Source organism: Artibeus jamaicensis, unplaced genomic scaffold (assembly GCF_021234435.1).
Source record: "Artibeus jamaicensis isolate MK-2021 breed Jamaican fruit bat unplaced genomic scaffold, CSHL_Jam_final contig_1157, whole genome shotgun sequence".
NCBI lineage: Eukaryota > Metazoa > Chordata > Mammalia > Chiroptera > Phyllostomidae > Artibeus > Artibeus jamaicensis.
This window is the reverse complement of record NW_026521226.1, coordinates 1032228-1049423: the sequence shown is the minus strand read 5'-3', so window position 1 is coordinate 1049423 and position 17196 is coordinate 1032228. Positions and strand designations below refer to the sequence as shown.

Below are 17196 nucleotides of genomic sequence, written 5' to 3'. Positions count from 1 at the left end.
ACATGGAGGTCACAGATGGGGAGGGAGAAGTGGGTCAAGGGCACACCCCACAGGGAGATGCAAGGCAGCAAGCTGCTTCCTGTCTTGGGTACCCAGTAAAGGAATGTGCCCCAACAGGTTCAAGAATGCTGAGGAGTGTACACTTGCCACCAGCCAGAGGGACCTGCTGGGTTAATGAAGAGAGAAAAGGCTCAGACATAAAGGATCAAACTGTCTGTGTAAATCTTGACAAATTGAAAGTAGACACCACACAGAGAATTAACACTAGGCAAGGACAGGAAAGACGTCATCAGAGGCTTTTAAAAAAATAGCACTTATGATATAGGTTAATAATTTAAGTACGAATGCATCTCAGAATGACTGAATGTGGGCTCGTCACAGCTGGAGTACATGACTGTACATCAATGACCCACATAGGGTCATCCCATGCTATAAACTGAAGAAAACAAAATCATGGTATCATTGATTTATTTATTTTGTATTATAAAACATTATATTTGGTGAATATACTGTTTATGAATCAGGTAGTGGATTTGTTTGGTCTTCTGAAGTACCACAAAAATAGAATCTTACTGGATTATGGGCTTTTAGAAACAAATTAACCTACTTTCTGTCCACCTAGCCATTCTTCTATCCATCAAATATTTATGTGACTGAGATTGTGTCTTCCCAACAACCCAATGGGAAGTACTGCTTTGAATCCCATTTACAAAAGAGAAAACTGAGACTCAGATAGTAGATTAGCCAAAGTTACATACCTAACAGGGGTGGAACCGGGATTCACGGCAAGGCACACCAGGCTCTAAAACCCCAGTGCCTAACCACAGCCCACCATCCTACCTTTCTCAAAAGTGTGTTCTATGCCCATTTGTTATATCATCAAAAAAAAAAAAAAAGAAAGAAAAAAGGAGTAACTCCCAGTTCTACCTCATAGGGGAAAAAAAGCATCAATTATGGCATTTGTAGAAAAGGACACTGAGTCCCTATCATTTTACTTAGACTAGTGGTTCTCAAGCAATGATGAATTTGCATCACTCCCCATCCCCACCCACAACCCCAGGACGTCTGGAGAGGTCTGGAGACATTTTCGGTTATCACACTGGAGGGGAGGGTGCTACTAGCATCTTGTGGGAGAGGCCAGGGATGCTGTGGAACATCATAGCATGCTCAGGGCAGAATTATCGGCCCAAAATGCCACAGGGACTGAGAAACTGACTCAGAGGATAACTTTTGGTGATGAAACTATACTGTGGTCAGTGGAGTGTATTGCTGAGGAAGATAACATTTTTGCTCTAAAAAATGAAGTTTGGAGTTCTATTTTTCTCAACTAGGTAATGCCTTAGGAACAAATGGTTGTTCAGATTGTTTTCTAAATGGAGATGTTACCTACCAGAGGGACCTACGGCACCTGATCAGACCAGAAGAGGGCCTGCTATCAGTGTCAGGTGTGCTGAACTCACGTTTCATCACATGCCCAAAGGGTACACATGCAGGTAGTGAAAGTTATTTTTCACATATAATATCATAACCTTCCATACATAAAACACCACATCCTAAATGCAAGGAGTAAAACATTCTGCATATTTTTTTTTAAAGTTTAGTTGAAAGAAGGTCTGGGTATCAGGATATACACACAATAAAAATCTAGCTATCCAGTAGGATGTCATATCCCCCAGATTTCCTCTGTGGCTGAATGTGTAACCTTCCAGGCTGACCTCATGCCTTCCTGTCTGTATGTGCATCAAAGCACTGCCTGCATGCATGTGGCACAACCACAGTTGACCAGTTGCTCACAGGCACCTGGGTGGTTCTTCCAGATGTTTACAGCTGGCATCCCTTCTCGCAGGTTGATACCTAGTCTGATTATTAAATATCTTTAACTAAAGCCCTAATTTTGAACATGATTCTATCTTTCCAGATGGATTGTCACATCCTTGATGACAGGAACTTGGCTTTTTCCTTAAATATGATAAAGAATAAAAAGTACTAGCAAAAGGCCCTTGCAATCAGAATGGTATCAGTATATTAAAAAAAACCCCCAACTTTGTACATTGCACTATCTTGCTAGAAATTTGTTCCTGAAGGTTGAATGAATTAAAATGAAAGCAATCTTGGGTCATGAGCATATATTGAAGAAAACTTTACCATTTATGTACCTTCATCGAACAATTTTTTACAATGATTTATGTACTAGTCCGTTTTCTCTGCATTTGGGCTAGTCAACCCTATTAAAGAGCTATGTTTCATTTTTCTCTGTGTGCCAACAATCCAGCCATTTGTCAAATGCCTGGAAATATAAGATAATATGAAATAATGAAATCTAATGGCTGTGCCTACCCAGCAGGTGTTTCTCTTCTTCACACATCACCCTCAGTTTGTATAAGGATCACTCTTACTCTGTAAGCTCTAACTCCCCTCAGGGATTATAATGTGTGCACCTCCTTCCCAGCAGCACAAACTGTTCCTTGTAAGCCTGATTCCTTCTCACTGCTCATGTTTCAACTTAAATGTCACCTTTCCCGAGAAACCTTCCCTGAACACACCACATGTTCTTCACCCATCCCATTATTGTCCTGCTGTCTCATTTGGTTGACTAGTCAAAATTTATAGTCATCTTTATTTCTTCCTTATATTTTCTCATTAACTACCACCCCCAAAAAACACTTCAAAGGAAACAACACAGTGTGACAAAAACTACTTATCACCCTTGAAACCTGTTTTCCTTCCTTTTAGTACTAGAACACCTTGAGGTATGGCTTTGCCGTGGCCACCTAGAGACTACCTGCCCTGGCCTCCCTTGCAATGAGACTGGGTGATTTATAAATAATATGGCTGCCTGTCTTGGATTCTTTCCATTTGCCTGCTCGTTTTTGAAATGAAAATGGATATTCACCAATTCCCAACCAACTCTCTGCGATTGCCTTGTTCTCGAAGGGCTGCTGAAAAACCTAATTGTGATTACGGTGGGAGGGGAAGAGAACTACCAATTCTGCCCAGTAAACATTCCACAGAGTACTGTGTGAGGGGAAAATATCTACTCAGTGAAGGGATCCATTAACTCATTGGGTCCTCAGAATAATCTCCGAGGTACATAGTACAGACAGAATTATTTGAACTTGACAATTGAAAAATAAAAACCCAGGAAAGTTGAGTGACAGCTCCAGGTCAGCCAGCTGGTACACAGGAGTGCAGGAGTGGCTCTTATTTCAAATCCAAGCAATAGGATTTGAGTTCTCCACCCACTGATCATGCAGAAAGTTTTAACAATCAGGTTGATTATTGGTGTGGCTGAAACTTAATTATACACTTTATAGACAGGATGGACCGGTCTCCAGCTGACATTTGGTGATTCAGTTTTTCCCCTCCACACCAGCCTGTGTTTTGTGTTGATGCAGAAAGTGCAACTGGACAGCACACGTTCTCTTCTACAGTTAACCTCATCCAGCATTTGAGCAGCATTAGAAGAAGCATCCGAACCGAGATCCAGGGTGATGTGATAGTTGTGGGAAAAGCAAGGGGAGGTTAGACATGATGGAGATGGCTCTGCTTAGAAAAACAAGCGAGTCACTCTGAGTTTAAATGAAATGAACCCTGTAGTTTTGTGATAAAGAAACAGAAAGACATTTGTGCTCGTTACTTAATTCATCTTGCTCTAGGCATTTGGCAATTCTAATAGTTAAAAAAATAATCAGTTAACTTAAGGCTGAGAACCTCTTCTCCCCACCCTAAAATGCCCTGGGATAATTATAAGACCTTGTCTGCCTGTTATAATTCAGAAAGATACTGATCTTGAAAGGCCTTTTTGTCCCACCCCCTTGTATGACACTTTGACTGGCATGGCATTTTGCTTTCTCCCATCTCTGACTGGTTCTGGTTTTCCCAGGTGAAATAACTTGCCAGAAGGGTACAAATCAGTCATGACATATACTTTAATCAGCCACTGACCCACTGTCTGCTTTGTGAAGAACAGACATTTTCTCTTCATAATCCTGTACATGAAGTACTGAATAAACAATAAAAACCTAGAAGAAATACAAGTCTGCATGTTTTCTTTTAAAAGTAAAACTTCATTGCTTTTAAGATCGAATGTCGTATATTTAAAATTCAGTTCAGTTCTGGTGTGTTTTCACATTCCATAAGAGTCTCCAATGACACATTTCATGCACAAAGGGAGGATTAAAACTTGCTTATGATCTGAATTTCTAAAACCCTGAATTTTTATGTTTTGTAACTCAGAACTTTACAGTTTTCTCTTAATTTGCATCATGCATGACTGCTAATGAATTGGGAGAGGCAAAGTTATTACCAGTCTCGGAAAGCAAAAAATTTGACTAGTAGGACTGGTAGATGGAGCATAAGGGCTGTGGGCTTGCAGCAATGTTGGTTCTTTTCCTATCCAAATGGTGATCCAAGGATAGTCCTCCTACTCTTCTTTATAGTCTCTGTCCCTCACTAACCAGTTATTGAGTGATAGCTGCGTACGAGGCCCAGTGCTACACATATAACCACCCTGTGCATTTAGGGGCATTACCATTGTACAGATGAGGAAACCACATTTAAAGAGAGATTAAACAACACGCCCAAGGTTACACAGCAAACAGACATCAAAGACAGGCTTTGGGTTGCTTCCCAAACTGTTTCCTTCATTATTCCACAATACGACAGGATTAAAAGCAACTTGGCCCTATGACTGGCAAAAGTCTTACAGTCAAAATACATCAAGGGTACTTGCTGGGTGTTCTGGGAGGGAAGACAAACACAGGCCCCAACATTCATAGGCTGATTGCTAGGCATTATGTAGAAAGGACAGAAGGACTCAGCTTGTGGATCTTGGACCTGTCCTTTTTCAATACAGCCTTTTGGCATCAGTCAGCCTTTCTTATTGTTGGCAAATCTTCCTCCTTCTGGCCTCTTTTCAGGCCATATAATTATAACACAGTAGGCATGTGGTTCAAGAAGCTGAGCATGTTCAAGGCCTCCCATTACAGTCTTTGTTTCATTTGAGTTTGTCAATTTGACCTTCATTTGTACCTGGCCATTGGTAACTTGCTATATGCACAGGTCCATGCAAATAGCTGAAGCATGATCCTCATTTTGTAAGTCTGCTCTCATGGTCCTTTAAATGATGCATTTTTTTTTCATTTGTGTCAGCTGGTCCAAGGTGGGGACTTATAAAATGTCCTTCCTCCAATAAACCCCTAAATTGTTTGGATGTGGGAAAATAAAGATACAGAAGCAAAACCCATTGTCAGAGTTAACAGAAGAAGAAATGAGGAGGGAAACAATGGTACAGAATGGACACCTGCTTACATAACCAAGGAGGGGAAGGCAGGACAGTGATTAACACAAGATGGCCCATTTAAGGTTTTTTGAGCTGAATGCCATATTTTGTAAATGAAACAGGAAAACTCTGCAAATTGAACAAAGGAAGTGGCTTCTGACCCTTGTCTAAACTCTGGAATGAACAAGCACACCTGATTATGATCATTGTCAAACAACACTGACCAATTTCTATGAAAATGCGAAGGGAAAGAAAGACTTGTAAGTCACAAGCAACCAACAGCAGATTCACTGCACTGTTCACTGTGCACATTCTGATTTGCCAAGATTCTAAGGGAAGGCTGGTTGTTTTCAGTGGAAGCACATACAGTCTGTGGGAGTCTCAATTTTATCAAGCCACATTAGCTTAGAAATTACTTGTGAGTCAACTTGAATTATATTTTTACATGCAAGATTCAGAAAACCAGCAAGACTCCTGAATATTACTTCTTAAAGTAAAAATTTAGGGGAGTAATAAATCACCAAAAATGTTTACATAATCGGTATACCTTAAGAAAACACGATAAGCCATAATTTGATCTTATAAAATGGATAAACTAGGGGTTAGTTGTTTCCTTGGCTGGGATTTAACTCCTGCCCACCCTCTGCCAATGGAAACACCGTAACAGGCATCAAAAGAGAGCTGGTTAAATACATTATATATTTCCTCATAATGGAATACCATGCAGCTTTGCAAAGAGTGAAAGAGAACTGTGTCCAAGTGACCTGAAGAAACATGACAGAGTATGGAGCAGGGTACACAGTCAGATTTCTTTTTCTCTGTAAAAGCTTAGTACATACTGACAAAGTCTAAATGAACCATTTCATGGCCTTCTCTTGACACTGGTCACCGTAGGGGAGACATGGGGACTGCAGAAGGACTTCCTACCCTCACTGACATGTTTCTGTGGTGTTTGCTTTCCTGATTTCTTTTACAATGAATATTTATAAATCGTGGTAAAAAATTAAAATATATAACTGTAAATAAAAATCATTTTGAAGAAATTTGAAATTATATGGCCCTCATTTCTAAATTCTAAATTGTTCTTAGAAGCAAATTTTCAGGTATCCCCTTCTTTCAACTGTTCTTGGTCATAGGGCTTACAGAGACAACATTTTATTTGTGTGATTACATACATGCTCACTCATTGTCCTCACTTCAATGGATCTTGGTTGTGAACTAATCTTTTAATATTTTTATTGGTAATTTTGGATAAGCCTCAATGCTAAACTAATATGATTCAAAGAGCTGGAGAGGTAGTAGAAAGGGGGCTTTTGTGACCATGGCCCACCCTTTTGTGTTGTCTGCATCAGTTTCACAACCATAAAATGGGGAGAAAATGGAAGCTTTACTCATTCTCTTACCTCAAAGGAGTATTGTGAGCATTGATTGAAACTGAAAGGATGCTTAGATGAAGAGCCTGTGGTATGATTAGAAGGACCTAACTTCATGAAGAATATGGCTGGTTTTCGAAAGTGCATTAATGATAGAAGTTATTGAATGCTGTGATGTCAGGATGTGCTAACATAGGCAGTCTGACGAATGGTCTGTTTTTATAGGCCATTGTTTCACTGCTGTGACTCTTCATGATGCAGCAGAGCATAGTGAAGGTGGCAAAACTGACTAGGCAGCATGAGGAAATCTTTTCATCCTTAGAATACTAACCAACCCCGGGGTAGCTGGACAGTAATCTCTATGGACTCTTCTTCAGTTCTTACACAGGCAAAAAATGTATTGTATGTTTGTGCTTGGATCCAAAGAAACAACTTCATAATCAAATTTCAAATTAAAAATAATATAATTTAGCTCTGGAAAATCCAAACCTGAAAGAGTATGACTCTTTACTAACTAGCACATAACTTAGTTTTCTTTACAAAAAGCAGTGATGTTTAGTGTCGAAAGTTGGAAAGTTGTGAAACCAAGATAAGCAAAAATAGAAAGAGAAGGTTATAGTACTCATAACTATATTGCTGAGAGGTAAAGGCACCCCAAAATTTGGCTTACATCTTTACAATTCATCAATCTCTTTATCTATCCAATTAAATATGTACCTGTATTGTTTATGTGCATATATAAAATTTATTTAAATGACATTGTCCTGTTAGTAGTCACTCAAGATAGAAAACCTCCTTGTATGCACTTGTAAACTATATTGTGATCAGTGTTAATCTTTGTGCACACACTTCACACTCAACCTGTGCCTTCCCTGAACCCATTGCTTCACCAATCATTCTTTGCCCAAGACTGTTCAGTGCCTCTTAAAGCAATGTTCCCAGGTCTAGAACAACTCATTGTTCTCCTAAGTGTCTGAAATGATTCACACTTACTTTCCGAGGTTTCACTTTATCTTGTAAATCATACTGGCCAATTCCCTTATAGCTGATTCCAAGCCACCAAGGAAGTCCTTGTTTATCCTGGAACGTAGAAAAGTGTAAGAACCAAAACCTAATTGTTAAATCTTCTAGAGGTAAAGTAATATTCATCAGTTTCATCCTTTAACAAGTATAAGCAAGTCAAAATAAAGCTGTCTTGGTAAACAAAACAGTACTTAAAAAACCTACCTTGTTATTAAAATGTCTTCTTAGAGTTCTTCATACAAGATCTATAAGTCAATACTATTACTATAGTAATAGTCAATACTATTACTATAGACCAATACTAGTAATGCCATCAAAAAGAATAAAGCACCCACCCTGGCTGGTGTAGCTCAGTGGATTGAGCGCAGGCCTGCAAACCAAAGTATCAAAGTTCGATTCCCAGTCAGAGAGCACATATCTGGGTTGCAAGTCAGTTCCCAGCAAGGATGCATGAGATGCAACCATACATTGATATTTCTCTCCCTCTCTCCTTCCCTTCCCCTCTAAAGATAGATAAATAAAATCTTATAAAAAGAGAAAGAAAGAAAAAAAGAAAAATAATAAAGCACTACTGTTTGAGTAAACAGTTGGAGAATAAATAAAATGTAAGTAATTCAAGAACTAATCCAAAGTACAAAGCCAGTTATCTGTTTAAAAAAAAAAGAAAGAAAGAAAAGCTCTTTGTTCTTCTGACTAGTAACCAGTTAAGGTCAGGGAACTTTCCAAAGAATTACAAAGATATAAAAAGTGGTTCCAAATCCTGATGTTTATAATACACTTAACAGTGCACATGGGAATACTGAAAAAAAAAACAGGATGTTTGAATAATGCCTTTGAGTCATATATGGGAAGGGTAGAATTTTCTTCATAAATTTATCTTTTAGGTCTTGAGAAGCAAAGATGTATTGACACAGGGAAAGAAAAACTTAGGGTGAAACATATACCCATATGCAAATCTACTAAGAATCAGTAGAAATTAAAGTTGCATTAGTATACATTTTTAGTACATAGTGTCCTCATTATGCAACTATTTATTATCCAATTCTCCACCATTTTGAACTGCAAACATTGTTGGAATTTGAAAGTCAAGATTGATCAATTAGAAAACTATTCCTCTTTCAAATAACACAACTGTCTTAACCTGCTTAATCTCTTATTATTGCACAATGTTTCTCCCTGCTATAAACATCTGAAAACACTACACAAATACAAAGCATGTCAACTAAAAATTGGTATTGCAAATCCTAGAAAAGTGTGAAGATTTTATGAAGCTATTGAAATAACATTGGAGAGTGCCTGGTTCTCATACAAAGGCACTATCAAATGAATTTCTGGTAGCATTAGAAAAGGGAACAATTGGAAAAGAGAAAAATAAGTAAGAATAGCTAATGGAACAGGTGTACCGATAGCATATGATCTGAATACCTTAGGACAAAAAGGCTTTTGGAAAACATTTAAACATAGCAAGTACTTGGCAGAAGTGTGTTTTATAACTTGCTTTTAAAAAATGACAAGATATAAACAAGTTTTAATATTTTTTAAGAAAATCAATTCTATTCTCAATACTTAAATTTCTAGAGACAATTTACATATATATGCACATTGATTTACGTGATTTCCAAAAGCTGGTGTTGCTCAGTAATCCTCACAGAATTACATGGGCATTATGAAAGTTTAGCAATGCAAAAGTACTTACCTTTACTGCATAATAATGGATTCCGTAAGTTGGTAGAGCTTCTACTATTTTCATATACCTGTAGAAAATGAATATATATTATAACCATAGAGGGCCCTTCTGGGAAAAGTGATCAAAAGAAACACGTTTTGTAACCAGTTCCTTCATTATAACCATGTCTTTGATTAAAGTAGAAATAAAAGAAACCATGCTAAGGACTAATATATTTTTCTTTATCCACATGTGAGGAAGTTACTAACAAAACTTCAATTTCAAAAAGCTATAGGAAATGTTATTTTCTGCATATTAAGAGTTATGTGTTGAAAAATAACTAAATAAAATTAAAAAAAAAAGAAAACAGAGGCAATAAAATAAAAAAAAGAGTTATGTGGCTTAGAAACATATTGTACTATACTATACACTCAAATTGCAAGTATTTTTAAAACTAAGAACCTAATAATGCAAAGCAATGAAAATCAACTTTTGGGTCATTCTCATAATAAGTAAAAAAAAAAGCTATTCCATGTATTGATTACGGTAAACTCTTAGAAATATATAATCAACTCCTAAGTCAAACTTCTTAGAAATATACACTTAAAAATGGTGAAGTTTATGGTATAAAATCCTGATTTAAAAAAAACATGCCCACTCCCCCCCGAAAAGTAAAAATTAAAGTAACAGTGCTACCATTTGCTATTTTTAATTCAACAAGTATTTATTGTGTACCTCTAAGACTTTATGTCACAGACTCAATTATGTAAGACCGCCTCTCTGCCTACATGGAATTGAAGCTTCTATTTGATAAAAGTGGACTGAATAATATTTGAAGATTAATTGCTCAAGACTTTGTAATCAATAAGTTGATCATTTTAAAAGCAAATAATGTACATGAAATGAATATAAGAGCTCATGTAAGTGTGCCAAGGTCATGTAGGAATTACACTCTATAGGCAGGATTCTAATAAATTGAGTCAAATTTTATAGTCTCTAGCCTTAACTATCAAGTTAGATAGCCTCTTATTTGGAGCCACAATGATAATGAGCAGGGGAAATAAAAAGACTATTTAAATAAGTATACTTGCTCATTAGTCTAACTAAAACCCTCAGAGAAATTCCTACTCTTTTAGTAATTTCATTTCAGAAAATAGGCAAAATGAATCAAAATGTCAAGGATTCAACTTCAGGACTACTAACTTCTGGTTTCTACCTTGAAGATCACAGAAGGTATGTTATAATACTAGGGAGATTAGTGTAAGAGGTAAGGATACACAGGAAATCTACATATACACTGACTGGGGAAAAACTTTCTCCAAGGCTTGATTTCAGCTCTCACATGTTCTGAGCTATAGTCAATAGTTTTTTTAAGTTTAGTTTTTATAATTTAAAAATTTCAATGCAACTTGAGAATTTCTTTTTTTTTTTTAAGAGAGAGGGGAAGGGATGGAGAAAGGAAGTGAGAGAAACATCAGTGTGAGAGAGAAACATTGACTGGTTGCCCCTCGTATGTGCCCAAACTGGAGACCGACCCTGCAAACCAGACATGTGCCCTAAAGTGGGATTGAACCAGTGACCTTTCGCTTTGTGGGACAATGCCCAACTAACTGAGCTATGTTGTCAGGGCACTTGTAAACTATTTTTAATAAATGGATGATGACTCTAAGAGTGGAAAAATGCAGAAATATATCATTATGGCCTTTTTTGGTAGCATGAAGAAACAGATTATCCAACACCAATACTGTGTTCTACCCAAAGTAGGGTCACAAACCTGGCAACTAAACAAGGCTGCCAGATAGGTTTTGTTTGGCTCACATTATGTTTAAATTTCTTAAGATTATTTTGCAATGTTTAAAATGGGATTTAAAAATCAGAAATTCCAAATTTTCTTGGAAAATATCAGAATATCTGGTAATATTCTAACAGAATTCTTAAGCTGTGTAGCTTTGCTTCTACCCAGGGCAAAAATCTCTCTAGTTCACCACAGTCCCCACCATTTTCTATTGCCCCACAGTTGGCCTACATTTCTCATTTTTGTTACCTGCCTGACACTGAGGGCATCTGAACTGATGACACCAATATATGGAATTAGCCATGACATTTTATAAGTCATGGTAAGATATTTCTAATCAGATAAGGACTATATGTACACAAACCACAAAACAGAAATCATTTTAGATGGCTTCTGCAAACGAAAGACATTAAAATGATATTCAAGCAAAGGGAAAAGAGATACTTACTGAACCACAGCTTGACCTCGAGTCAGACCTTTGACTTTCAAGTAATGCTCAATTACTCTGTCCTCGCTGTAAAACAAGGGAATGAAAAGTATGACAATGCATGATTATCTGAGATACTAATTCATTACAAGGTTCTTAGGTGGCTACTTGAGAAACTTAAGAAGGAAGGCCTTCATCAACTTGTTTGGGAGAGAAAGGCTGGTTGACATTTGTTTCTGTAGGACATGGATTCCAGCAGGATTCAAACCTCAGACATTTGACTACCTTGTCATGATTTTTAATTTATATTTTATATAATGTATTTATATAATATGTGCTAATACTTTAAAAACTTAGTTTATTAGAAAAAGAAACAGTCATGGCTGGTGTGGCTCAGTGCATTGAGCACCAGCCTGCAAACCAGAAGGTTGCAGGACCAATTTCCAGTCAGGGCATATGCCTGGGCTGCAGGCTAGATCCCCAGTTGGGGTGTGTGTGAGAGGCAACTGATCTGTTTAGCTCCCACTTTTTCTCTCTCCCTTGCCCTCTCTCTAAAAATAAATAAATAAAATCTTAAATAAAAGAAAAAAACCAAAGTATCAATTTATCAAATGAAAAATATCTTTTGTCATAACTGAATAAAATATAATAAATACAAAATAATGTCAGTAAAGAGAGATCAACAACTATTACATATTAAAGACAGTTTCCCAAAATTATTCATAAAGATTTAGAAAAAATTAAAACTGCTTCTGAGTCTGTGTACCAATCTAAAATACTCTATTGTCACTACTTGGGACACACTGCTCTGGGGGAAAATTGTTCATTATTGTCCTAGGATAAAACATTGGCTGAAAAAAAGAGATATAAACTTAAGTCTAGCAACTCTGGCATTTAGCTATTGTATTCTACTTTCAGATAGGTAGCATTTTCAGTCATATTTCAAGTATAAGCTAGAAGAATAAATGTTACTATCACTATATATCTGATAATCACTTGTAATCAGTCTTTTTTTCTTAAGAAAATAAGAAAATATTACTTAACAATGATTTGGGAAATGTATTCCACCTTCCATATTAAAACTATTAATGTTGAACAATTATTTTGTAATCAGTTTTTTTGTAGAAAGGAAAACCACTTTCAGGATTTGGAGCCTTAAACCAAGGAAAATATATTTAAAGGGAAGAATGTAAGTAATTCAAAGGGGGAAAAAGTACTTTTCTAGAAGAAAAGTTATATAAAATATTGATACTATGGATTCATTAAAATACAAATGAATAACTCAAAATATACAATAATTTCTAGCCCTAAAGGAAAGTGCTGATCATTCAGGTCACTTCTGCTTTTTAAGTAAACCTCTGTCTAAGGAAATCTGTATTTGGTACCACTTACACTGCATTCTGCTAGCTCCAGGACATATCACACAGTGACTCCACATCCACTGAGCTTTATGTTCACTAAAGCACACTCTGCAGGCCCTCTACTCACTTCCGTATGAAGGCACTCAGCCAGCTGCTGGTTACAAATGACTATATTCTTCGTACAAAGATTTCCAGGGAACTTTGACAAGATCCTTTCATTGAATGGATCACAGTCTACGTATGGTTACTCTGACACATTTGGTGGGCAATTTGATATTGTCTTCACTTATATTTCTTTTAATTTACTGAGAAGCATGGCTTACCAGTAAGCAAGGGATGGATGCTCCTGAAGAGTTTTGGTTGGAAAGGCTGGGAGTGTCTTTAAATCTTTCCTGGCATTTTCGTCACTGAAAAGAAGAGTATGACAGTAATGTCAGTCACTGTTACCTACAATATCATCCAAGCTAGTAACCAGAATCTGAAATTTTCAGAATCTGAAAATTAGCTACGGCACAACTGGGCTCTATCAAAATGTTCTCAGCACACATAAGACTCTGATCTCTAGTCAGAGATAGCTCCTAATTTGACAACCTTCCCAAATCATTTGATGTTTTAAAGTTTACAAAACCAAAAAATTAAAATAATCATATTAAACTACCTTAACCCCAATTCCCTTATTATCCTCATAAACTTGCAGCCATTTTCATTACATATTTCCTGTATGTATCTATATTACTACATAGTTATTATTATATTGTATGCATTCCATATTCTATTTTAATACAGCATTTTTCAAACTCTGTTATATACTTTATCCACCTTACTATAAGCAACCTCATAATTATCTTTAGTGGCTACATAGCTATTCATCATCTTAGAATACTGGTTATCATAAAACCACTCATAGTACCACCAGTGTTTAATAACAGATATCATTACAATAAAAAGGTTTAGGTAGACCTGTCTATTACTCATATGTTATTTCCTCATAACTCTAAGATAAAATGGACCAAGTTGGCCATCTGCAGAAATCACTGGAATAGATGACTTGAAAATGTGTTTCTAATGAGACTCAAGGTATCATTAAAATTGCATCAAGTAAACTAAAATGTACCCCCGTAAGGTTAGCTGTTATCTAATTATAAAATGGCAAAATTTTGTATGTCAAAAGAGAAGAGTGTGGTCTTTACTGAGTTTAACAGAAAGGAGAGCAGGTGATACAACCCAGTCCTACTTGGTCCTGCACTGTATGGGAGAAAACACTCTTTACCTGGCCCAGATATTTAAGGAGGTAGTCTGTGAGGAGCAGACCTGACTCCCCAGAGTTTATTAGAGCCTAGAGCAAGTCCATAAAAGAGCTACTCAAAACCCTGATCAAAGAGCTGTTCATCAGGCAGCATGTTGGTAACTGCTACTTTCCACTTCTTTATACCTGTACCCTAACTACTCTTCATAGAGAACTTACCAAGAGCCAGGCACCATGCAATGTACTTTGGGGGTATTGCTGACCTCATGTAAGTCTCATCACAGCTCTTCCCATGCAGGAGGTACTATTTTTACCCAGCTTTACAGGTCAGAGTGTGAGGTTTAGAGGGGCTAAGCCACTTGTTCAATGTCTCACAGCTGCTAGGTGGAGAAGCCAGAAGTCAAATCTAGTCTTCTTTGCTTTAATGGCCAAGACCATAACCATTATATTCCATTACCCTATTCCCTGAGAGACTTTCAGAGCATGTCCTAGAGAGCTCAAGTAAACATTCTCATTTCTTGAAAAGGCATAGCTCCCCTTAACCCTCACTCCTAGTTACCAATGAAAATATGAAACCATTAATTTCAAAATCAATCATTTATGCATTTTTACATTAGCTTCCCTAGGGTTTTCCTGAATGTGAATCATGATACTGAAAGGAATGAACCCCCAACACTGAACCGAGGTGAATTTCCTCCCGAAGCATTCATTCAACACTCATACGTCAATTGCTATAGGTCAAATAGGGAACCGAGTACAACCTGAAGACAGGTTTTGTCTGGCCCACATTGTGCTGTGCTGTCTTAGAAACTGCTCACTTCTGTCACTTGATCAGTTTTGGTGTAAGTGACTCTCCTTCATTGTCTACAGAAGCTTGTTTTCTGGTTTTGGTTTCCAAGTTTCTTGACCATCCCACAGGCAACAAAGTAAACTCACTAAGCAAACTGTACACAGACTTACTGTCTTTCAGTAGGAACAGAGAATTAGAGTTGAGTGTCACCTAATTTGGAGACACTCTGATTTATACCTGCCAACATTTCCTTTCAAAACCAGGTTCATGTCCCTTCTTAAAGGTGAAATATCTGGCTTTACAAATTGCTACAGGAAATAAAGTCACTTGGCTCCTGTTCTTACATAAGGATAAATCTCTCTATTCATCTGAAATCTGAACAGTGTCACTTAACCACATTGACAATCTTGAGAAACTGGTTTGGGTTTCCTGAAAACTAAAATATATCACAATCCAATTTATTCACACTAAAGGTCACCTGTCAGCTTCTAGTAATGATATTTACTTTTCTTAATAATTTCTTTTATGTGCTATCCTGTCCTTCAAATGCCATTTCATTTCTAAAGAAGTTGTCTTGTTAGTTTTTTATGAAGGACAAATACATGTATATGTTCTAAAATGACAGACAAAGAAGAACACTTTTGTTATTAATCATCACCACAAACCACATGCATGTTGCATTATCTTCTGGGTCCCTGTGAACTGTATGAGCCCAACATTCATTTATTCTTTGGATTATAGTTAATTTTGTGGCAATCAAGAACTCACTAGAGTAGAAGCTATGATTTACCATAAATTCATTTATTCATTTAGCAAGTATGTATAATGTGTGTGTACTGCATACATAGCATGAGGAAGGAAGTGTCACATGATAAAGTTACCCACTTTCTCTAACCCCATTGGCCGGAATGACATGAATGTTTCTAATTGCAAGGGATACTGGGATATGTAGTCTTTATTTGGGGCAGCCACATGGCTAGCTAAAAATTCTATTAATGTGGAAGAAAGGGATATTGAATACCGGGGAAAACCAATCAGACTCCAGTGCCGATAAGGAACCATCACTTAGGTCTAGGAAATTTCTGCCATGTGGGAATGTGGATCCACTACTGAGTGCATGTTTTAAAAAGGCAAAATCTGACAGTTTTACGCAAGATATGTGAATTTTAAAATATTGCCTCAACCAAAAAAGGAAAAAAAAATGGAGACATTTTTAATTCAGGCCATATATTGTAAAAAATACCAGCAGACCATCACCATGTCTGCAATTTCTGACTTAAACTCTTAGTAAAGAATGGAGTTGCCTTCCCAGCTTCTCAGCTTGGTTTCCAGTTTTAGAAAATTTATTGACAGCTTAAAATTGTTAGTAGTGCATGACTAGAAGAGATACATAAGTAATTTTGACTAAGTTAAATCTGAACCATCCCAAATTATTACATTCTCAGGAAAGAACAAAGGTTATTTCTTTGTATTGGAAAAGGTTCCTATTATTCCTCCAAATCTGGTTATTGGTGCTATTGCAAAACACCTTTCCTTTGTGAATATAAAGCATTACTTTCCTATAAGGACATATTCTATAACCCATTTCAAACAAGCCACCACTTAAATCGAGGCAACTGAGCTGTAACACTAAAAGAGATAGAGCTCCAGCAGGATCCAAAGATGGTTGAAACAAACATCCTGGCAGAAAGATGGGTTAAATTTTCCAAAAAATGGTGCACGGAAGTAGAAATCCAAAAGGCCAACAGATGAAAGCAAGTGTTCAGCTTCATAAGTACACAAATAAATGCATATTAAACCCTCTATGGATCAGCATTATGCACCAGACTACCAAACTTTAAAAACCCTGACAATACCTAGTGTATATGAAGATGTAGGGCAAGAGGAATTCCCATCCATTGCTAGTGGGTAGGGCAAATGGTGTGATCATTTTGGAAATCTGCATACTCTCAGACCCAGGGATCCTTTTTTAGGTATACATCCAGAGATACACAAAAGGGTGAGGTTTATAGCAGCACTGTTCACAATAGGACAAAAAAAAATAACCCAAATATTCCCCAACAATTCTATGGAATCATAAAATTGCAGTGTATTCAATACAATGGATGACTGCAGATCAGAGAGAATATACCGGAGCTTCACACAACATGATGAATCTCATGAATATTAAGCAAAGAAGCAAGAGCCAAAATACATACATTATAATGCCATATATATAAAGTTCCAAAACAAAT

At 36.9% G+C, this 17196-nt stretch overlaps 1 protein-coding gene across 3 annotated transcripts in view; it reads right to left on the bottom strand.

Moving 5' to 3' along the window:
• Positions 1 to 17196, bottom strand: part of FRMD4B (FERM domain containing 4B) — a 193957-nt gene that overhangs the window by 27918 nt on the left and 148843 nt on the right. For all 3 annotated transcript variants that reach the window (XM_037130749.2, XM_037130748.2, XM_037130750.2), the window contains exons 8-11: positions 13250 to 13333; positions 11587 to 11652; positions 9374 to 9431; positions 7648 to 7734 (exon numbers count right to left, since the gene is read on the bottom strand). In XM_037130749.2, coding sequence (XP_036986644.2) covers positions 7648 to 7734; positions 9374 to 9431; positions 11587 to 11652; positions 13250 to 13333 — 295 coding nt within the window. The remainder of the gene's footprint in view (positions 1 to 7647; positions 7735 to 9373; positions 9432 to 11586; positions 11653 to 13249; positions 13334 to 17196) is intronic.